Source organism: Pseudonaja textilis, chromosome Z (assembly GCF_049901715.1).
Source record: "Pseudonaja textilis isolate UNSWEBS1 chromosome Z, rPseTex1.2, whole genome shotgun sequence".
Classification (NCBI taxonomy): Eukaryota; Metazoa; Chordata; class Lepidosauria; order Squamata; family Elapidae; genus Pseudonaja; species Pseudonaja textilis.
This window is the reverse complement of record NC_142008.1, coordinates 27,887,619-27,911,501: the sequence shown is the minus strand read 5'-3', so window position 1 is coordinate 27,911,501 and position 23,883 is coordinate 27,887,619. Positions and strand designations below refer to the sequence as shown.

At 39.1% G+C, this 23,883-nt stretch overlaps 1 protein-coding gene across 2 annotated transcripts in view; it reads right to left on the bottom strand.

The window, feature by feature from the left end:
* Window positions 1-6,272: 6,272 nt before the first annotated feature.
* The window catches only part of VPS50 (VPS50 subunit of EARP/GARPII complex), an 83,620-nt gene continuing 66,009 nt past the window's right edge, over window positions 6,273-23,883 (bottom strand). The window contains exons 23-28 of one of the 2 annotated variants that reach the window (XM_026706279.2): window positions 20,777-20,925; window positions 18,751-18,847; window positions 18,413-18,571; window positions 10,311-10,432; window positions 9,321-9,510; window positions 6,273-7,047 (exon numbers count right to left, since the gene is read on the bottom strand). In XM_026706279.2, coding sequence (XP_026562064.1) covers window positions 6,928-7,047; window positions 9,321-9,510; window positions 10,311-10,432; window positions 18,413-18,571; window positions 18,751-18,847; window positions 20,777-20,925 — 837 coding nt within the window. In that variant the 3' untranslated portion in view covers window positions 6,273-6,927. The remainder of the gene's footprint in view (window positions 7,048-9,320; window positions 9,511-10,310; window positions 10,433-18,412; window positions 18,572-18,750; window positions 18,848-20,776; window positions 20,926-23,883) is intronic. The other variant, XM_087916797.1, reaches the window with a different exon arrangement.

Genomic DNA, 23,883 nt, shown 5'->3' with positions numbered 1-23,883 from the left:
CCACAAGATGCACAAACGAGCTTTTCCTTCCTTTATATTTCACTTTCCTTTCCTCTGTACAAAAAGCAGTCAGCAAAAAAGCAAAGCAAAGCTGGGTATTTGCTGGATGGCTGACTTGACTGCCCTTCTTTGTGCTTTTTCTGTCTGCCTACTGGAAAAAGTGATGGTTAGTTCCACGGAAGGTGGAATAGGACAGCAGGGGGGCTTTCCTGCTGCTGCATGAAACCACAAGACTGGAAGCTCACCTGGGAACTTGGAGGGAGATCATAAAAGTAATCATTTGGAATTTGAAATTAATTTTACTCACCTTCAACAGGATTGATGAAAGCTGTACTCTGACATATCTAGCTATTCCACTCCATTATTAAAAAAAACCCTAATTCTATTTTCCTTTCTTATCCCACTTTCTCCTTTTTACTGGGAGAGGATGCAATTATAGCCCAAAAGTACTACCCATTGGGTCAGAGGATAACCTACATATACCATGGATTCTGATTAACTGTTTTTAGGGCAAGCTTCTAAAATTCTCAGAGACATACTGTGTCTCCAGGTGTTGGGAAAATTGGCTAACTACACACTGATTATTGGGAGTAAAATGGAATTACAGCCTCATTATCTCCTCTAAGCCTGCCTAGCTCAATGCCCAAATCATCACTAGTGGCAACCCTGATAAATGTGTTATTTTTGTATGTGCTAGAAAACAAAGATATGTATCTTTTGACATTTATTGCAAAATACCTGGGTCACTGTATCATTAATAATTGTTTGGGTTCTAAAAGGAATATAAACCATGAGTGTCTACATCCAAATGAGACCTACAATTCAAATGAAGAGCTTTCTGCTGACAGTTAATTTGTAAGTTGAAGAAAGAACTTCAAGATCTGGCAGCAGCTGGAAGTTCTGGCTTACTGGAACATAAAGCTGGTCTTGAGAGCTTGAGATCATAAAGCAGATCAGGGTTCTGCTTGATACAGAGAAGATCTATTTCTACAGGCACGAAAAAACAACAAAGGGGGAAAGAGAAAAATAGCATGCAGCACCATTCTACAAAAATAACGAAGCAAATACTTTGATTTAAAACATGAGGCGGAAAGGCCCAAATCAACAACATGTTAAATTTAAAATGTAATCTTTTATTTAAGTTTATCCAAATATTTATTTGATCCAGCAATTTGATCTGCACTAATGCCTGCTTAAGTCTTCTAATGCCCTTTTACATGAAGGAACAAAGGACTTTGGACTTTGGTAAAGTGGACTTCTGCCTTTACTCTCCCATAGACATGGAACGTAAGTGACATAATGAGGTATTTTCCCTGCTTATAGAATTTTCTGTAAGTGGCAATTTCAAACTTGTTTTTTTTTAAAGTGCAGTAGAATTAATTTTGATTAAATGGAATATAAATGACTACAACTTGAAATAATGATTTAAATTACTATTTACTAAGTTTTAATGTAATTATTTACATTACAATGCATTCATTAGGATTCTATCATCATAATTTTTACTGTATGTGCATTTTTAGTTTGGATTTAACCTGAAAATATATGCATGAATATCCAGTATACTCAGTATATTTAGGAGCAAAAAACAATTTAATTTTTATATAATTTCATTAAAATATTTAATTAGAATTTCTGCAGAATACTTTAATTAAAAACAAAATGATGATGTTAATACCAAGTAAATATCCGAAGACATTTCTGTGGTCATGTGGCATGACTATATGCCAAGGAGCACAGAACAATGTTACCTTTCAAAGTGGTACCTATTTGCATGCTTTCAAATTGCTAGGTGAGCAAGAGCTGGGCAAATAATGGGAGCACACCCCGTTGCATGGCTTTGGTCTCAAACTCGCGCTTTCCAGCATGTTTAATCATTGAGACATCATGTCCCCTTTAAAATGATAGAGACCTTTAATTTGTGTTATAGTGTTTCTTATAGTATTGAGTCAGAAGCCTGCTTAAAACCAATGGACATGCCATAATGTATTTGTATATTTTTCAATTTGATGTAATAACACTAAGCCTTGCTCTAAAATTCAACATTTTGTTCTAACACCTGACTGCCCAGGAGCTATAAGACATAGAAGCTGGATGGATGGATGATGGACGGATAGATAAATATTATTTTTCTTGAGTCAGTCCACAAATTTCCAAATATTTATGCCAGGGGGGGCTCAAGATGATAATTTGCTGGATCTTGCTTTTTTGTTTAAGATCCATTATAACCACTTACCAATCTTTTGGACCATGAGTTTTATCAATATATGTAAAAAGGAAGACTAAAATTGGTATCTACTAATCAATCCTCTAGTGCAGGGGTCCCCAACCACTGGATCGTGGTCCACTATTGGGCCTTGACTGTAAGAAATCGGGCTGCGAAAGCAGTGGTTGAGTGCTGCATGGTGCTGCTCTACTTGTGTAAGCAGTGAGTGCGCACGCACAGCTCCATCTGAGCAAGTGACAGACATGTGTACCTGCCACTCATGCAAATAAAGCTGCGCACACTGGTCCGCCACTCACACATAACCATTCCCTTTCTCTCTCCCCCTACTGCCAATTCTTAAAGCCAGAAAGGATGGGGGCGGGGGGTGTCACTGCTCTAGTTACCTGCTGTATACTATACTATAACTCTACTATAACTATATACTGTATAAATCTCCGACTGAGGCTGTTCCGGCTTTTGTGACTTTCTAAAATTGATTGGAGGCTATTCAGGAGCCTTGGTAGAATCTCAGTTGAAAAAAACAGGAATTGTGTCACATAAAAATGATGGAAGTGAATTCTTAAACTATTATTGAGAAGGGGTAGCAGATTATAGTGTACAATATGGAAGTATATTGTAGCATTGTTACTGGGATGTGGTAGCTACAAGAAGGTTTTTATGTCTCACTGCTGCAGATAACTATTACTAGGTTACTCTTTTCCTTCTGAGCCTCAGTGTAACATTTATCTTGATGTAGTTTGTAGGGCATTGTCATTGTATGCATGAGGAGAGCTTGTCCACAAGTATGAATAAAATTGTGATAGTGACTGAATATTTTCTTAGTATTCTTAACAATTTTTGAGTGAGCATGAATCAGTTGATGAGTGGCCAGAGTTAAATTCACTTTAAACAAGCACTTATCTCTGCCAGTTTTATATAGAAATGTTGTACATATCTTTTTTTAAAAAAAAACAAGAAACAGATATAGGCCTAAAGATAAATGATCACTATCCCATTTACCACACAACCCATTCTTTTGGAAGGCTAACATGCCCCTTATTTGACCATAGAATAATCTGTGGCTTTTCCTTCTGTCTCCTCCCATATATCATCATGTGTTCACAGATGCCATATTAAAGAGATTTGATAGACAGTTTGTGACTTACCGACAATGGGAGAAAAAAAGGATGGAGAAGCCTTCCCAGTGAATTACTCATATGTTGAACTACTAATCTATCTAATCTTGTACCCAGCCTTTCTCGTGTATTTCCATTGCCCAAAAAGTTTACTATAATTAAAAAGAACCTTGTAAAAGGAAAAAAATAAAAACAGAAACAGACTCAAAACAAAACCTGTCCAAAAATAGAAAGCTGTTATAATCTACCCTGATCTGGATGCAACCCTGTCTTCAAATGTGAGGGTTCATCTCCCAGTATTCTGTAAAGACTACACTTTGTGGTGTGCCAATGCTGGCTGATTTAACAGATATACATTTTCTGCCTGGCAAGAAGAATGTCAGTCCAGGAAAACTAAATAGGTGTGACCCCCAAGAATGTTCTCATTTTTACCCTAACCAATTGTGTCTGAGTTACTATCCTAGTATAGCCTTCAATACAATGCTAATCCATTTTATGTAGGCCAAGGCTGGGAAAATATAATTTGCTGCAATCTCAACCAACACAGACAGTGGTAAGGGATGCTAGGAGCTGTGTTCCAGAGCTCCTAGGTTAGCTATCCCACCTATAAGTAGTCACAGTGGCTGGTGAACACATTTTGCGAAGCTAACATTAGACATATTATGGTATACTGTAATATTTGAACCAGCAGTATCACTGAAACACAAGATGGCAGACATAGCATCAAGTCACTTACCTTTGTGAGTGCAATTCTGGCTTACAAAAAAGCTTTAAGTAGAGTTTCAATTTCATTCCCATACCTGCCACATTACCAATTTTTACTCAGCAGCCACTGCTGTTGTGTATCCAATTAAAATCCTACGAAATAGTTTTTTTGTATACATCAGCTGCTGCTTTATATATATTGTGTAATAATGGAGAAGCAATCAGTCATATAAATAGACCCTACACTACAAATATTTCAAAATAGTTCATTGATCTAATCATCCATTAAAAGTTTAGATTTAAACAAAAAATAAATCTTGTTATGTTATGTTAATTACCTTACCCAAGTCATGGCAGCATAATTTACTGATCCCTTGTTATACCTTAGGCATACTATATATGGACCACTAACAACTGGCAAACTATTATTAGATGGAGCAAAAAGATAAAGAAAACTAAAATTCAGATTCCAAGTAATGATCATTGGATTTTTGTAGCCTAGTCATTATACACCTAACAATTCACCAAAAGGGAGTGGCATAAAAGTCCTGGGAGAGTCTTGGGAGCTACCGCACACTCCGCTCCAATCTCCATTGGCTGTAGGGCAAACGCAGGTAATCCATCCAACGGATTAGTGATTTATTTCTTTTAAACACAAGTAGCAATAAAGCCAAATATATAAGCACTCTTAGCAGAGTCTGTTGAGACTGAAAGAATTTCACACATTCCCCAAAGTGAACAAACAGTAATAATTTAAAGCCAGGGGCTTCCAAGCACTAATATGATCTAGGTATATGTGAGAATCATATCTTAATTGGGATGATCACTCCGTTTATAGTTCCAAATAGATGAGACAAGGGAAGGCTGCTAGCAACCAGCTTTCCATTAATTTGGCATCTCTTTGGAGCCCTGGTCTTGGAGGTGTTCTTCCATGACTTCCCTACAAGGCAGAGAATTTCTGAACAGAATGAATTATCAAATTCATGAACTCATGAATGCTAAATTACATTACATCATCTGAAATAGGATCTCACCATGAATAATACAACAAAATCTGCAAAAATATAAGATTGATGTTTCACCTGATATCTCCCTGATCAATTGGCAGGATCAGTTCGAGAAGCTGCTTGCTCACCTAGAAAGCCTCATAAACATCACTCCTGTCGATGTTTGTACTTGTCTAATATCTCTCTGTGGTATGTTGGGGGGAGGAGGTCCTTGATGCTAATGTCTGTTATATGTTTCAGTGTACAAAACTTCTCCTTTTTAATCCATCCCACTGCTATCTGTATGACCAATGAAAAGGGACATCATGAAACTATGCTATGATGTGACGAATTTGAATTTGGTAACATCTAAAATAGGGGTGTCAAACTGGTGGCCTGGGACTGGGATGCGTCACATGCAGGCCAAGCCCACCCTAGCTCTGCGAATGGGAAAAATGTCATGAAACATCACATGTTGGCAACGTGACGTGGCAAGGTTTCATACCCATGATCCAAAACAAAGCACTTAGCATTTGTAAGCGAGTAAGATTTTTTTGTAGAAGTTCTTCTAAGCCAGTGTTTTGCTGGTGAATTCTGGGAGGTGAAGTCTACACATCTTAATGTTGCCAAATTTAAAAAAAACACTGTTCTAAATATAGTGAAGTAAGAATAGAGACAGAGAAAGTAAAATTGAAAAGCTCAGCAAAATATTACAATAAAACAAATTTTAAATTTGGGAGGAATTCAATCTTTCAATCATTTCCATCCAGAAATTCCCCAGCCCCCCTCCAGTACCTTGTTTTTTGCAATGTGTAGTGGTTATAAGAATTATAGTTAAGTTGTGGATTAAAAAAACTATATGGAAAACAGGACAAAGCTCAATCTTTAAGAGCATGCCAACGTGATTTTTCAGGTGATAATCCTTCATCACACAATCATTAAATTTTTCAGGAGCATTATCCTATTTTGATTCTGGAAGTTTTACACATTGTTGAAGCTGAAATAGTTTCAGAAGAGGGCCAAAAGAGACATTAAATTAATTACCTTTATTACCTTTAAAATGAAGACTTATCAACATCCAGACAAAATTCTGTTGCAGAGGTATTTTCTGCATACAATTGGTGATAAGATGGAATTCACTGTTCTTAATCCTTTTCCTCTCATCTAGCCTACTTATAACAGAATGCCATGGGGGCAGATCTATTGCATAAGCTTCCAAGAACAGATTCCAAAGCACCATTTCCTAGCACTCAGTGTTTATTATTTTGCCATAATTCCTAGTCAATTCCTTTGACAAGATAGGATTCATTCAGAAATGAATTTACATTTAAAGGTATGTTAAAAAAAGCAAATAGGATTAAGCATTGCACACTTTTAAAGGACATGCACAATTCATAACCTCAATACAAGATGTTCCTTTTTATTTTCACTCATACCATTTTCTTAGCATTGAAGAGAGAACTACCTAGGAATCCTTTGGCAAAAAAAGACCCCCCAAAAATTCCCCCAAACATTTTCAAAATCTCAGAACCCCAACAAGAAAAATCACAACTGGAATATATTATTTTAACTTTCTTATTATGTTCTTATTCTGATTTTATGTTAGTGTGTGTGTATAAATATATGCATACACAAACATGCACACCCACACATACAAACACAAATTTAACTCATCATGAAAGAAAACACGCTGCCAAAGTGGCTGTGGGAGTAGAGAGTTGAAGAGACCACACACTGATTTCACATGTCTTTGGAACCAGACAGAAAAGGATGTCCACTTTCTCCATTTAGCCAAACTTCATCTGTAGTTCCATGAGCTATTTCTTCACGTTTCACATGTTCAAATAGTAATACAGGCAAAAAAAAAAAATCACAAGATGGATAGTCTTTTAAATTATCTTTTAGGCCTATCTAAGTCATCAATTGCTGCTAGTAGTTTCTGCTTAGCTTTTTTGTTGATGTGAGATCCCAGACAAACATTCACCAAATTGGTCAGTTGCTTGGTGGAATATTCCTGTACAAAGGAAACAAATCAGTTTAGTTTCCAGCAAACAGAATATAGGTGCCCAGGAAAAAAAACATTATAGTAAAAATTTTCACCCCAAACTGCCATTTTGGAAGAAATGCTGAACAAGGGCTAAGGTGGGTATTATTTATGGTACAAACTTCTGAAGAAAATACTGGTACAAGGGTAGCAGCTTAATAGGAGCAGCTTAGAATTTTAGTGAGATGTTGAACAACATGAAATTCTATGAATAGTTTAACATTCCATGGCACATAAAATTTATTTTCCACTCCTCAGGGAAAAACATGTCAGATTGGCTTAAGATTCAGAGATACTGTAAAAACAATGTTTCAATAAATCTTCTGTTCAATTTCCAATGTAATTCTGCCAAAGGGACTAGAGAACAAATTATCAATGCTGAATTTGATCAAAAGAAATAGATTCTGATGCGTACAATGAATTATTTCAATCTTATAACCCTTAAATATGTGCCAAGACACAACTACTTATTTAAAGAGCACTGTCTTGTCACTTAAATATTGCCAGATCATTTGATTATTTGAAGCAGAATTTTTGAGGTACAACAGCAAAGGAAAGCAGTCCATCTACTTATCCCCAAGAAAACTAAATGTCTAGCTAGACTGAAAGCAATCCAGAATTGCCACTTAGGTCTGCTCAACTGTAATCATAAGCAGCTGCAACTCTGCTGATAAAAGCAGGTAAGACTTTAACTTTATTGTTTACAAATTCAAGTATGTCAAAATTATTCAAAAACAACAAATGAAAAAGAAGAACAATTTTTAATAGAACTATTCAAGTTCTGATATATTGATTACTTGTTTGGAAAAAGGCTGAAGGATTTGTGGACAACATGTGGGGGGAAACAAAGCTTCTAAGGGTTTTTAAATTGCCAACGTTATCACTAAAATTTAAATCTTATTTTTTTGCTTAGATGATTAATTGATGTGTGTTTGCACAAAGTTTCCTTTGGATATCTTGTAAATGAGAAAAACAGAATACATTTCTGGCTCAAAGAATGTATTTTGTTTCTAGAACGTCCTAGTTTCATCAACTAATCACCCAGAAGCTTTCATAAACTCACAGCTGTAGTGCCCCAGTTTTAGCACATTAAAGCAAGGTTATCGTTGTATTTCTTGTGATTATTGTTCATTCTGATGTATCTTTTTACTGGAGTTACTGCACTGGGACATTCTGTCTGTCTGTCTGTTGACCATATACCAAAATGTGGAGACTACATATTAATGTTTCTAAATGTAAGATCATGCACTTGAGGAAAAAAAATTCTCTGGCAGGGTATGGTATTAAGGGTACCATGTTAGACAGAACAAGAGAGGAAAAGGGTTTAGTATGTGCTGATAGCAGATGACTGCACAATGAATGTAGCCAGGTAGCTGTGAAGGCAAACAAAATTATGAGACGCATCACTAGAGCAATCATCCACAGGAAAAAGGAGGTTCTAATCATGCTATGTAGAGCTTTAGCCCTCATTTGTAATAATGTCGAATTCTGGAGACTTCACTTAACAAAAGATATTGATACAGTTGAATGAGTTCAGAGACAGGTAACAAAGATGGTGCAAGGTGGGAGGGGAACAAAACCTATCAGGAAAGATTGAAGAAACTGATGTACAGCTTCGAAGACAAAAGAGAAATGGAGGACATGACTGAAAACTTTAAATATATTAAGAATGTGAGTAAGGTTCTAGAAGGCAGTATTTTCAATAATAAACAAAGATCAAGAATAAGGGGAATAATCTCAAACTGACAGAAGGAAAGTTCAAAAGTAATGTTAGAAAGTATTTGCTTCACAGAAAGGGTAGTAGAATTTTGGAACCAACTTCCAGAAGAGATAGTAGATCAATCCTCAGCCACTGAGTTTAAACTTGGGATAAAGTCATCCCATCACCTGACAAAAATTAAAACATACAATAAAATAAGAAAATAACGTAAGAAAATTTTTTTTCAGGCTTGATGAACTACTTGGTCTTTTAAAATTAATTTAGCAGCTGTAGAACTTACCTTCATGTCCAATAAGTTCAACCCAGAAAATCAAACGGAAAAGGCTGCCAAACAGGCAATGGATGCACCACATCAGTGCAGAGTAGGATTTTTTTTTAGTTTACAAAGTAAAATGAACAGAGATGAGATTATCTTTCATATTTAAACATTAGCAAAGAACCAATTATTTGGGCTCACCAGCAGCATATCAATATAAACTTCCCTCTCACTAGATCCAATCCAAACCTAAAAATTAGTTCTTACTCTGTGTTCCTTGATCCAACGTTCCATGTCATTTTCAGTCAAATAATAAGCTTTAATATAGGTCTCCACAAATTCTTTGTCTGGAATAGGCCTAATATCTGTCAGTTTCTCCAGCTTCATTAAAAACTGTTGAAAATCCAATTGCATCAGAGCACGACCTTCATTGCTACACTTCTTGACGTTGGCATAACTAGATACATAAGTAAGCAAGAGATAAGAAGTCTGGTTTGGCGCTTTAATTTTCCGAAGATTGTGGTTGAATTTTGAAGTTCTGACAGCTGCCCCCCACTTGGAGTCAGGAGATAGTATTTTGGATAGTTGGCAACCAACTTGCATGTGACCACAATTTTTGGCATTTTTCCAGGGCATACTTCTGATTTCCAGCAAAAAATACCCACTGGGGAAAACGGGTAAACAACTTCCATGTCTTATCAGCCAACAAGGTTATCTAATTAGGAATGGTCACACAGTGATCTCCTTAATGAGCATCATGACTTATGACCGTATTTCTGGGCTCAGTTACAATGGTAAATCAAGGACTAGTTTATTTGGAATCGCATTGGAATAGGAGCTACTGCTTCTGAACATACATGCAAGGAAGTGATTTTGGAATGCATCTAAACATTTTAATCAACATGCATTATAAAATATATTATTATTCACTAATAAGTAAAACTCTTACGCTTATATCCAAGTTATATGCTCAGCTGAATCCAGCAATTTAACTTCTCATAAGACAAATGGCAGTCAGTTTACAAGTATATTATAATTTTAAAATGAACAAAATTTTAAGATCTCTTATCTCAAGACTACTAATTAAGTCTGAAATGCCACATTTTTTTTATCAAGGATGGGCAATATTAGATAGCTGAGGGTTATGGTTATAAGACTAGAAGAGAAAGAAATAGGACTTGGGGGAGGAATATGAATAAAAAACTTTATGAGTCCAACCATGAGTTTAATATTCATTTCAAAAACAATAGCACTTACCCTTCTACAATTGTTCTATTGGCTAGCCGTATGCAGTGTTCCCAAAGAATATTTGAAACTGGCAATGGAATACGAACTTTCTTTGACACTTCATTCATCCGCTTGTTAAACTGTTCAAATTCCTAAATTATATAAAATTTATATAATGAATACAATTATTAAATGATGAACTATAAATGCCAATAAATATGCAGCTAAGCAGACAACAAGCGAACACACAAATTAAAAAAATACACAAACTGTCAGACAGTTGGTGAGCATTCCAGAGCAGCTTTTCCCAACTGGTTCCTCTTCTTATTTATTTAGAACTAAAATCTCCTGTATTCCTAACAGCCATACTTTAGACCAGGGGTGACAAACTCAAGGCTTGCAGGCTGTATCCGGCCTGGAAATAGCAAAGGACCAGCCCCGGTGTCCCTACCAGCAAAAACAGGGTGCAGGGGGGCTGAACCCTCCTGTACCGCATGGACGGGCTCCTTTAGCACCCTGCTGGCCAAAACAGCATGTGGGAGGGCCTCACCTTGCTCCATTTTGGCCAGCAAAGTGCTGCAGGAGGTGTCCGTCCTGTCTCCCCCCACCATCAAGCCAGCTTGCAGAGCAGAACTATAATGCTGATCCAGCCCTCGAAGAAATCCACCTTGACACCCCTGCTTTAGATTCAAGAATTGAACTTACAACATATCTCAAGACTAAGTTTGAAAAGGCTGACTCCTACCATCTCTTTGTGTACCACAGTTCTCACTGAATGAATCTGTTTCTAGATAAGAAGGTTAAAAAGGGTCATGAAGAAAACCTGATTTAAGATATATTATCTGCTGATTATTTATGTATGGAAACATTCTGGTCATATAACTGATGAAATTGATTACTGACTACACCAACTGCATCAAAACTATTAAGTGCACAGTCTACTGACCTAGAGTAGTTTATCTATTTATTTACTACAATGTATAGAGTTTAATCAAACAAGGCTCAAAGCTTCTTGCTGAAGATACAGTATTAAAATATGAATGACAAAAAAATTTCAGCCTGAAAAATACTTAGAATATCTAAGCCCATTGCAGAAGGCTTTGATTATTATAGGACAGATCCTGAAAATTCCAGGATCTAATGGCTTTTGAAGAAACCAATAAGGTAAAATCCAATCTGATCACAAAAAAGCTACCGTTTCATATTAAATTTTACAAAATGTACATTTATATTTGCTAATTATTTTTATATTATAAATAGGAATCCAATAGAATAAAATATTTCTATTTCAGTGTTGAATTGTGTGGTCCTTGGTTTGATTCTTTTCATGCAGATGTTTTATTACTAAACTAGGTAACATTATCAGTGCTAGTAGGGAGTGGGTTTGTTCTCATTTTGTATTCTAATGGTTTGCCCTGTCGATGTTGGTGGGAGTCATCTTGGTATTTCCTTGATTTGGGTTGTTGTTTACTACATGTCAGTTCCTTGAATGAAGTATTTTTGTTTGTTGATTATTGGATTAATGTTAACCTTGGTGTTAATCTCTGCTCATCTGAATGTTGATTGCTGATGAGGATCTGTTACAGATTTTTTGTTTCTTTTCTGGCTCTTTTTATTGTTTCTTTTGAATGGTACATAGATGTTTATGTCTATGTGCCTGTTGATGGCCAATTTGTCAGAGTGTCAGGTTTCCAGGAATACTCTAGTGTTTTGGGACTTGGCTTGGTGTAAGATGCTCACAATTTCCCAGTTGAAACTATGGTTGAATCTGTTCATATGTTGTAAAATTAAGGAGTTTTCATCAGGTCTTCTGCTAGGCTAAAACATACAACAAACGGTTGCAGGAACTGGGCTTGGCTAGTCTAGTAAAGAGAAGGACCAGGAGAGACAAGATGGCACTCTTCCAATATTTGAGGGGCTGCCACAGAGAGGAAGGGGTCAAGCTATTTCTAAAGCCCTTGTAGGCCAGACAAGGAATAATGGATGGAAACTGAATAAGGAGAGATTAAACTTTGTGACAGTGAGAACAATCAACCTATGGAACAAAAGTTGCCCTCGGAAGTTGTGGGAGCGCCCTCACTTGAGACTTTCAAGAAGAGATTGGACTGCCATTTGTCAGAAATGGTGTAGGGTCTCCCGCTTGGGTGGGGGGGTTGGACTAGATGACCTAAAAGGTCGCTTCCAACTCTGATTATCTGTTAAATTTGTTAAATCTGTTAGTTGGTATTAAGGGATATGCTCTGCTAGCATTCTTTCTTTTTGCCCTATACAGTGGCTATTACAAATGTACACTGTATGTTGTTAGATGATTCCTGTTTTTTCCCTCTGGGGCTAATAGATCTTTGATTTACTTATGATGATTTGAAGGACTTTGGATGGTTTGTATGCTATGGTGCCAGGTGGTTGTAATAGGAATCCAAATAATATTGTGGCTACTCTCACCTGGTGTTTTTTTATTACTATTATTTTTGCTTGGTGTGCAATCCTCCTCAAGGATTTGTCTAAATGCATAGAAGACTTCATACATGATGGAAACTAGACATGCATATAACTTTTTTCTCTACTCACTCCAATCTTTCAGCTGAAAGATTTAAAAGAGAGCTGAACCTGTGATTCATACAAGTACATGTTGGGGCTCCGGGCTTGGATTCAGCTCCTGTGACTGATATGAGTTCAAGTGAGGAGGTCATGGCAGAAAAATATGAGCCGGCATGGCTTAGTGATTGGACTGATAACCAGGATGAGGAGATGGACGTGACAAAGGACGACAGACCTGATGTATTAGAATTGTCAGGACCTTTGACCTCCTCTGGTTCCTTATCTGATCAACAGCTGGGAATGGCTGACAGAGAAGTTTTGAGAGAGTCTTCCAGTGGAGATGAGAACTTGGAAAATTTGTGGTTAAATGTAAAAAATAGAAGACGGTTGAGAAGGCAAAATCAGCTGGAGCGAATGAGGAGAGCGAGTCAGTAAATTAGCACGTTGCCTCAATGAGTATAAAAGGACACAGCTGGACTGGTATATTTTGCCAGGAACAAAGTGACTATTTGAGTGAGGACGTTACAGCAAGAAGCTCTGAGATTGGAGATTTATTGCCAGGACTGGTTTGCCGGACAGAGTAAAGATTTATGCTGTGGTTTCTGCCAGCCGTTATCTTGTAAGACTTCTTTCCGTTTGATTTAATTGTGAAACGGCTGCTTTCTGTTTTGTTCGTTTGAATTTCGAAGGGGAGTCATAACATTATTGTTCCTGGCCACAAACAAACCATCTTTAAAGCAAGATGGATTCAAATCAACTGCAGCGTTTGGTAGAGCAGCAACAACAAATTAATCAGCTACTGCAAAGCAATGTGACGCTTCAGAATCAGGTAACACAATTGCTGAATTATGTTTTCAGCTTATCAAGCCCTGCTGCTGTTCCCCCTGCCCCTCCTGTGAGGAAAAGCCCAGTATCCATGCTGGAGAAATTTTCTGGGCAAATGGACAGGTTCCCGGCATTTATGGGTCAATGCCAATTGTTTATCTCTCTGAGGCCTGAAGACTTCCCAACCGACCGGTCTAAAGTAGGATTTATGATCAGTTTATTAACTGGGCAGGCTGCTAATTGGGCTACTCCCTTGTTAGTTCAAGATAGCCCATTGTTGAACAATTTCCAGGGTTTTCTCCAACAAATGAGAGTGATGTTTGAGAACCCAATTAAGATACAAACTGTGGACAGACGGTTACGGGACATTAATCAGGGGAAACGTTCCCTGCAGGAATACGTTGCAGAATTTCGTTTGCTGTGTATGGACTCTAACTGGAACGAACTGGCTCATATGGCTGCATTCCAGGAAGGCTTGTCTGATGCCATCAAAGATGAGCTGGTCCATGCAGAGCGGGCTTTAACTTTGGATGCATTGATAGTTCAGTGCTTACAAATTGAAGCTCGTTTACAGCAACGTGGACACAAACGGCTCGTTATGGAACCATCTTCGTTTTCTCGTGCACAACCCACACTGAGAGTTTTCCAACCCATGGTTAATGCTGAGGAGCCGATGGAGTTAGGCGCACTCCGCCCTCGCTTAAAGGTGCGAGAACATTCGAGAACTCTGGGTCCAGGGATCACCATCTTCATCAGGTCCGTCAAGTGCTGCAGCGTCTTCGGGAGCATAAGCTCTATGCGAAACTGGAGAAGTATTTCTTTTTTCAGTCGTCGATAGAGTTTTTAGGGCACATCATTTCTCCCGAGGGCATTGCTATGGACCCTAAAAAGGTTGAGGCATTGTGTAGTTGGGAAGCCCCTCGTTGAGTCAAGGACGTCCAACGTCTTTTGGGATTCGCCAACTACTATCGGACTTTTATCCCGGACTTTGCTAAAGTAATGGACCCCATAACTCAGCTCCTCCGTAAGAAGGTCCCGTTTGTGTGGGGGCCCCCGCAACAACAGGCTTTTGACATTTTAAAGAAAGCGTGTGTAGCGGAGCCGATATTGAGGCATCCTGATCTGAATCGTCCATTTGTGGTCGAGACAGATGCCTCTAATGTCGCTATCGGAGCGGTACTGTTACAAGCTTCGAAGGATGGCGCGCTTCTTTTCCCATGCGCATACTATTCTAGGAAGCTCACAGCTTCAGAGTGCAACTACAACATCTGGGGAAAGGAGTTGTTGGCCATTAAGGCTGCTTTTGAGACCTGGAGACATCATTTAGAGGGGGCTCAGCACAAGGTAGAGGTTCGGACAGATCACCGAAACTTGGAACATTTGACCACAGCTAAGAAATTGAACCAACGCCAGATTCGGGTGGTCGTTGTTTTTTGCCAGGTTCAATTTCTCCGTTACTTATGTTCCGAGTGGACAGAATCAGAGGGCAGACGCGTTGTCTCGGAAGCCCGAGTATATCGGTCCCGAGGATCCTCTTCCTCTACGAATGGTGTTACCACCAGAATCCTTGGCCGTACTGCAAGATCCAGTAGACTTGCGGGCTCGCATACGAGAGGCGCAACGATTGGATGCGTGGACGCAGCAGAGATGGGGGGACATCAGTCCTGATTCTCCATGGTCCATTGAAGAGGACTTGCTCCGACATTGGGGTTTATTATACGTACCTACCAGGTCGTTGAGAGCTCTCATCATGACACAATGTCATGATAACCCCGCTGCTGGCCATTTTGGGTTTTATAAAACCTTGCATTTGGTCACCCGGACTTTTTGGTGGCCTCGGGTTTGTCACGATGTGTTCTCTTACGTTGCTTCTTGCATCCAGTGTAGGCAAGCAAAAGCGGCATCGGGTGCGCCCCCTGGACTCCTCCAACCATTGCCGACTCCAGGCAGACCATAGGGAGCGATCTCCAGAGACTTTCTTACGCATTTACCATCCTCGTCGGGCTTCACAACGGTGCTCGTGGTAGTTGATATGCTAACTAAAATGGCTCATTTCATTCCCTGTCGGAGATTACCTTCATCCCGCACTATGGCTCAGCTATTTTTACAGCATATCTTTCGTCTGCATGGACTGCCAGATAGAGTGGTTTCTGATCGTGGGGTTCAGTTTACTGCAGTTTTGGAAACAGTTAATGGCAGCGCTACAAGTTCAGGTGTGCTTAGCGTCAGTGCACCATCCGGAAACTGATGGCGGGACTGAGAAGGTGATTGGCATTCTTACCCAATATTTGAGGTGTTTTGTTAATCAGCGACAAAGCAATTGGGCGAAATACCTCCCATTGGCAGAATTCGCTTTTAATAACTCGCAGCACACACTCCACTTTCAAGGGTAACGCCATTTTTCGTGAATGTAGGTTATCATCCGCTTCTTCCCATTAACTTGGATGGATTCACCGGTTCCTGAGACACAAGATTTTCTGGAGAAACTACAAGCAGTCCACCGTTTAGTAAGGCAACAACTTGAACGAGCGAAAGAGGACTATAAATGGTTTGCAGACCGGTCACGCCGAGCACCGCCTCCGTTAGCTGTGGGTGACAAGGTGTGGTTGTCCACGAAACACCGGATCGATCGCCCAATTAGGAAATTGGACCATCGTTTCATCGGTCCATTCCTGATTGAGTCGGTTATCAACCCTGTGGCATACCGGCTCACCATGCGTATTCACCCTATATTCCATCGCTCTCTTTTGGTTCCTGACTCCCGGACTGTCTCTCGCGTGCTCCAGCTGGTACGACTTCCCATCAACGCCCGTGAGGAGGCGGAGGTTGATGACACGGTGGTCAGCGTTGCTGATTCGCGTTGGCTCAAGGGTCGTTTCCAGTATTTAGTCGTGGAGGAGAGTGGATGACTCGGAAATTTGCTCATGGACGGATGCGTCTGCAGTTCATGCTCCAGACATCATTCGGGACTTTCATGAACGTTTCCCTTCGAAACCACATCCGGATCGTCAGACCCGGGGAAGGAAGCCCTGCGGTGAGGGATAGTGTTGTGGCTCCGGGCTTGGATTCAGCTCCTGTGACTGATATGAGTTCAAGTGAGGAGGTCATGGCAGAAAAATATGAGCCGGCATGGCTTAGTGATTGGACTGATAACCAGGATGAGGAGATGGACGTGACAAAGGACGACAGATCTGATGTATTAGAATTGTCAGGACCTTTGACCTCCTCTGGTTCCTTATCTGATCAACAGCCGGGAATGGCTGACAGGGAAGTTTTGAGAGAGTCTTCTAGTGGAGATGAGACTTGGAAAATTTGTGGTTAAATGTAAAAAATAGAAGACGGTTGAGAAGGCAAAATCAGCTGGAGCGAATGAGGAGAGCGAGTCAGTAAATTAGCACGTTGCCTCAATGAGTATAAAAGGACACAGCTGGGCTGGTATATTTTGCCAGGAACAAAGTGACTATTTGAGTGAGGACGTTACAGCAAGAAGCTCTGAGATTGGAGATTTATTGCCAGGACTGGTTTGCCGGACAGAGTAAAGATTTATGCTGTGGTTTCTGCCAGCCGTTATCTTGTAAGACTTCTTTCCGTTTGATTTAATTGTGAAACGGCTGCTTTCTATTTTGTTCGTTTGAATTTCGAAGGGGAGCCATAACAAGTACATATCCTAGAATCCTCCTTTATTCATGTTCCAGATTATGTAAAAAAACAGTACTTATATTCATGTTAACGTAGCTACAACTTTCCTTCAAAACTCCAGCTGAATATAGAAGTGAATTAAATACATGCAGCATTTCTCCATTCTAGTGTGAAATGCTCAGAACATTTATGCAAACAGCAATGGTATTTTTTAACCATTAAAATGGGAAACATTCACTGGGAATAAAAGCTTATTTGGTACTATAAATTATGAAAGGAGGAACATGTGGCAGACAGAATGACAAGACTTCACTGATTATTTGGCAAATCAAAGTCCATGCCTTTTAGCCAAGCAATGCAAACAGGTACAGAAACATCACAGAACCATGCATATTTATTTTTCAGTAATCAAAAACACTGAGTCTTATTCCAGAATATATTACTCATGATTTCACTCTTAAAGTGTTAAGACTTTTAAGTAAGCAAATAATTCTTTAGTGGGCGCATAGAAACCCATGCTGAAATAAGACAGGCAAAAAGGAAATTGCAGTAGATTGAACCATGGTGGTAGTTAGAATGAAGTACTGCAGGCTACTTCTGCTGACTGCTGGCTGACTGCAGTTTGGCAGTTCAGATCTCACCAGGCTCAAGGCTGACTCAGCCTTCCATTCTTCCGATGTTGGTAAAATGAGGACCCAAATTGTTGCGGGGCAATATGCTGACTCTGTAAACCACTTAGAGAGGGCTGTATACAAAGCACTGTGAAGCAGCATATAAGTCTAATTGCTATTGTATTGACTTCAGCAGTAATTAATTGGATCTGATCTTCTCAGGACTGATTAAATTATACCTGGTATGGTATGATTTTTTTTCTATAAATTATTAAGTGGAACCACATCTTGGTACTTCTAATTAAAAGAATCATTAAGATTCAGAATGAACATTGGTGAGAATCTTTCCTTATGATGGCATATTATTTAAACATGGATAGACAAAAATGAAGCAAACTGAAGGAATCAAATTACTGAAGGAAGAATTTATTGCTTTCAACATGGAACAAAACTTTTATATTAATAAATTACCTCTTAGTTAGGAATATTTAAGTGTGAAACAATTAAAAATAAACTTACTTTTAAGAGTGAATCGACATAAATATTGTGTTGTGACATGATTTCTTTCACATCCCACTTCATATTTGCCATCAGAAGTAACATCTGTTCATAATCAATTGCTTTAGCAGCTACAATCCAGTATATAGGTTTACGTAGTTCACTGGCTGTTGAAACTGTCTGAAACATGAAGTTTTTTCAAATGCTATTGTAGTAATTACATTAAGAACCAGAATGTATTAAGTAAATGGCACTAATTATTGTTAGGCATTTGAAGGTGTTTTTTTTACAAAAGCAATAAACAACACACTCAAAATTACCATAATAAATAAATAAATAAATGTATTCAGAATCCTGACCTGTGAGTAGAACTGTTGAAGAAAAGGCTTTTTGGCTGGAGGCATTACAGCATCAAGATGGGACTGGAGGAACTCAAATTGTTCAGCCAAAAATACTCTTAAAAACAAAACAGATAGGGTGTGCTTTTTTATTATTTGATAAGATTTTTGTAAATTGCTGTAAGTCACCTCAAATCACCTATGTGTGAGTTGGGTAGCTGTATAAATGTGTTTAATTAATTAATAAATACAGAAAATTTACTAAGATCAAAATCTGACTGTTTTGCACCTGGCAAAATAATGGGCCTGTTTAAAATGGGAGCTGTATCTGTATCTGCAGTTACTTATTCATAGCATTTATATCAGGGATCGCCAAACTTTTGGACCTCAGGGACCACCAAACCCATAATTTTAGATCCCAGGGACCACTAACCGGTGCTGTGGGCATGGCCAAATTTGTGGGTGTGGCTTGGTGGTCATGTGACTAGCTGAGCATAGCTTGTATGTAAATATTATAAATATTTATATCGATATTGAATTTTTTATAAAAAAAGAGCAACTTTTACCCAAAATCAGGCAAAGCAGGCAGGCAGATTGAGTTGCTCACAGAATCACAGATTCATTCAGAGATCTATCTATCTGCCATTGGCTAGCTCAGTCTGTTACATAAAATTTGCTAGCAAGCAAACTCACAAATTAACTCACAACACACCATGCATGTAAATATTGATTTTTTTATTAAAAAAGAGCAACTTTTACCCAAAATCAGGCAAAGCAGGTAGATTGAGTTGCTCAAAGAATCATTCAGTGATCTATCTATCTGTCATCAGCTAGCTCAGTCTCTCAAATTTGCTTGCCGTGAGTCTGCACTGAACTTGCTTGCAAGCAAACCTTCAGTCCTAAGGGAGGTTCAGCTGTGCTGAGCCGAAGATCTAAAGACTAGCTAGAAAGCAAGAAATCCAACAATTTCCTGCTTCCTAGCTAATCTAAATCTCCTAGCACAGCAGAAGAGATGAGAAGGAAAAATAGCAATTTAGCAGGCAAGTTTTCCAGATAAGGAGTGAGTGGGCGGGGAGGGTTCCCGCGGGCCATGTGGGTGGCGCAACCTTGTGTTTCTGCGCCGCCCACATGGCCCACAGGAACTAATTGCTTTGTGGGGGTGCTTTATGAGTGAGATTCTCTGTGGCCCATCAAAATTTTCTGACGGCCCATCAGTGGGCCGCGGTCCACCGGTTGGTGACCACTGATTTGTATGGCTGCCCATCTTGAGCAACTCTGGGCAGTTTACAAAAACCCTAACACCAGTAAATAAAACAATCATAAAATCAATAAAGCTAAAAAGAAAAACCCTGTGCTGTACTCATCCCACTTGGGATGTCTCACAGCAGACTCTGCTACCCTCCTTCCAATTCCAGCACCTCAGTAAAAAAAAAGCTACATCTTAACACCCTCTGAAAGGCTAAAAGAGTAGCATCTCTGGCAAAAACAGTGTAGGAGCTGCCATTGAAAAAGCAGATTTCTTAAGCTCACTAGATGGCAAGCCTTCAGGGAGGGGTCCAGGAGCATGCCCATCCTATCTGATCTAGTGGAACTAGTGGATATTCTTAGAGAAAGGCAGTCCTGAAAATAACTGGGTTCCATACCATATAGGCCTTCAAAGGCAATAACCAGCACCTTGAATTCCACACACTAGAAAACCAGGAACCAGTGAACCTTGCACAACAAAGATTTATCGTGGTAAATCTATGCATACCCAATATTTTGTCTGCTATTGTGCTCTGGACCAACTGTAACTTTTAAATAGTGTTGAAGGGCAGTGCCATGCCTTTGTTGGCTATAAGGAGGAAGTGGCTGTATGCTAACATTCCCCATCTCTGGTATCTTTCAGGTTAAGGAACATTTTCTGAGGTGGGCCAGGAAAATGTTGGCAGACTTTTCTTTGTCCTGCCGCAGTTTTACTTATTAATAGATGCCTGTTACTTTATAATATCTCTTGCAATTGATTTTAAGAAGCAGAAAGAAACACTGTTGAGGATTCTTAACATACAAGGATTCTGTGGCTACCACTCTCTCTGCCAAGCCATAAAGACTGTTGCTGGATGTCAAGACTACAAGATGACTTAGATGTGGCATTGGAACTTTTTCCTTTCTTTCTTCAACAGCAGTCAGTGTTCCAGCAACATCAGAGGACACATCCTACAAAAGACGTAGGGATAGGAGAGGATGGGAAATAAATTATATTGACTGGAAATATAATCAAGCTTAATTAAGGCAGTCTATATATATATAAAAGCGAAATATCACTCACGCATCATCACAAAATCTCCAGAATTGTAAAGCCTACAAACTGGAAATTTGGCACAGGTGTTCCTCTTGGCTTCTAGGAGCTCATGAAGAAAGGATTTTTTGAAATGACCATCAGACATTACTATTTTGTTCATTATTATTAACATGCTCTGATGCTAAGGCATTCTACTCCCCCTCCCCACCTGAAAAGAAATCTGTTCCAAATGCAGAACATAAGCAGAGCTTCAGTTTCAGAGCACCCAGCAGCTTTAGTACAGAACAGTTGAGCTAAGCCACGCTCAGACTGTTGTCAGACAGTCTGAGCTCAGACTGCTGTCTCCTTCTTGCTCACACAGCAAATACAGTTTCATTTTCCAAACAGCCCTCAACTTTCACACTGACAGGATGCTAGCCAATGAATACTGATGGATGCTGGTACACAGAGGCACAATCCCCCCCCCTCTTATTTTTCTCCCCCAAAATTAAGCCTGATCATATAATTTTGTTGCGAAGCATGGGTATCGAGATAGTATTCAGATAATATGAAGACAATCATCAATTCTCTTCAGTAGTTCTGAGCTAGCATAATTAATAATAAACACTGCATTTCCGGGGCATACGTTAGCATGTTTACTTCTTTTGACAGAAAGTTCACATTACATATAGTATCTTCGGCTCTGAATGTTCTTTTATGAATAACAATGATATCTTTCAACCCATGATTCTGATGCATTTTATGAGCATAGTATATAGAAATTTTCTTTCTAGTCTTAACAATCCAGCTTTGTTGAGTAGGACATTCCTATTTCCTCTGAGGCCATACTTCTATTGTATTTCAGTGAGGGTCACGAGAATCTAATTAGAATTTATACATCCTTGGGAACTCCTTTATTGCTCTAAAAAATAAATGTACTTTTAGGGGTGAATCAATTCCTATGTTCAAATTAAGATTGCACAAAGAAAAACTTCAGGAAAAATAATGATTTCTCATAAAATATTCCAAATAATTGAAAACATAACCTATACTATATGCAATATAGGAAGATTCTGAGAATCATTATATATATTGACAATTAAATGGAAATACAGTTCATATTTAGTACTATGTTAGGCTGCAGTAGGAAACTGGTGCACTCCCTTTCACTGAACATGTTTAAATGGAAGCTAGATATTCATCTATGGGAGATATTTAAGTCTGACAGCCTGCAGTGAAGAAGAGATTGGATTTGATGGTCTAAATTACCCTTCTAACTTTACAATTCTGAGGTTTTAATGGTTTTTTTCCAGTGCACTGTTGGGAAAGCCTCTCTCTCATCTCATTGCATAGAATAAGGGCTGTTTTAAACAAAGTACCTTGGAAGATGGCCAAATTATTGGCTGGGTAATTCCTCACTAATGGCATTTATTATTTGGAATTATTTGAAATCATAGACATGCCATAAATAAACCATTATATATTTTAATTCAAATCACAAGCAGTATAAAATGTTGTAACTCATAGGTTACGTGGTAGTTCAGAAGAACTTTCATCCTTTTATCAATACTGAAACACTCTCCTATGTGCTTGTTTTGTTGGTGTTTGTTTTATAATCTCACTGAAAGAGCCAAAATTGTTCACTTATTTGCAGAGAGGACAATGATTTCTGAACTGGCACCAATTGTCTTTGGGAAAATCATCACAGGCACAAAGATCACTAGTTTGTACTACAACAAAACCATTCCATACTTTGTGATTCATAATCAGTCAAGAATCCTCATGTGACCAATTGAAGAGGTGAAGCCACAAAATTTGGAAGAAGAAAATTAAGAAGAAATCTGTTATTGGGGCACAAAAAAAGAGAAGGAAAACATCTATCAATAAAAGAAAAATGGTCACATCTCAAACTCTTTTCGATCCAACATGCTAGCCCTCAGAAAGTCCTGCATTTAATCCAAATATCTGAGCAGAAGGGTATGTCCTGCCATCCTAGCTATGAAGTTGGAAGTCGGCATAGGGCAGGATACAAATGAAGAAAAGTGAATAAAATGTTCTTGGGTTCCCATCGAAACATGATAATCCTTTGATCTAGCACAGGGGTCGCCAACCTCAGGGACCACCAAACTCAATTTTAAATCCCGCGGACCACTAATATGAATTTTGACTGACAGTGGTTTACTGACATTGGTGGGAAAGCCAGTCCCATATTCAAGAGCTGCAGTAGTCATAGGATTGACCCTTTGGTCATCCAGAGCAGCTGCTCCTCCACCCGGGTGTAGCAGCCTGCCATGGTCTGGAGGAGCTGCTCCAAGATGACCAAAGATCCAGTCTTGTGACGACTGCAGCTTTGGAATATGGGACCGACTTTCCCACCAACATCAGCAAGCCACCCCAGGGCGGATTTCCCTCCCGCACTATTGGTGTTATTTTCCAGTTCCAGCCCGCGTGGCTCTACTCAAGGTATGAATTGCACTTGCCCAAAGGATGGGGGCCAGTGGGTGGGCAAGCCATGTGGGCAGTGCAGCCTTGTGTTCCCATGCAGCCTGGATGGAGTGCTTTGGGGAGGACGTTTCTCTGCGATCACCAAAATTTTCTTGGGGATCACCAGTGGTCCCCAGCCCACTGGTTGGTGACCACTGATCTAGCATACTGATCATATCCAACAAACACTTCTGACCCTTGGAAGACATTTTGCTTCTTTTAAAGAATCATAGGTCTGTAATTTCCATCTACTGATGAAAGTCTTGTTTAAGATTGTTTAAAAGAGCAAGTAGACAAAAAAAAGTCTTAAAGATCAAAAAAGAAACAGATTGTTTTCTGGTTAATTAATCCCTGTATTCAAAAGAGTGAAACTTTTTTCTTGCATTTTCTTCTTATTGCTTGAGGGGGGA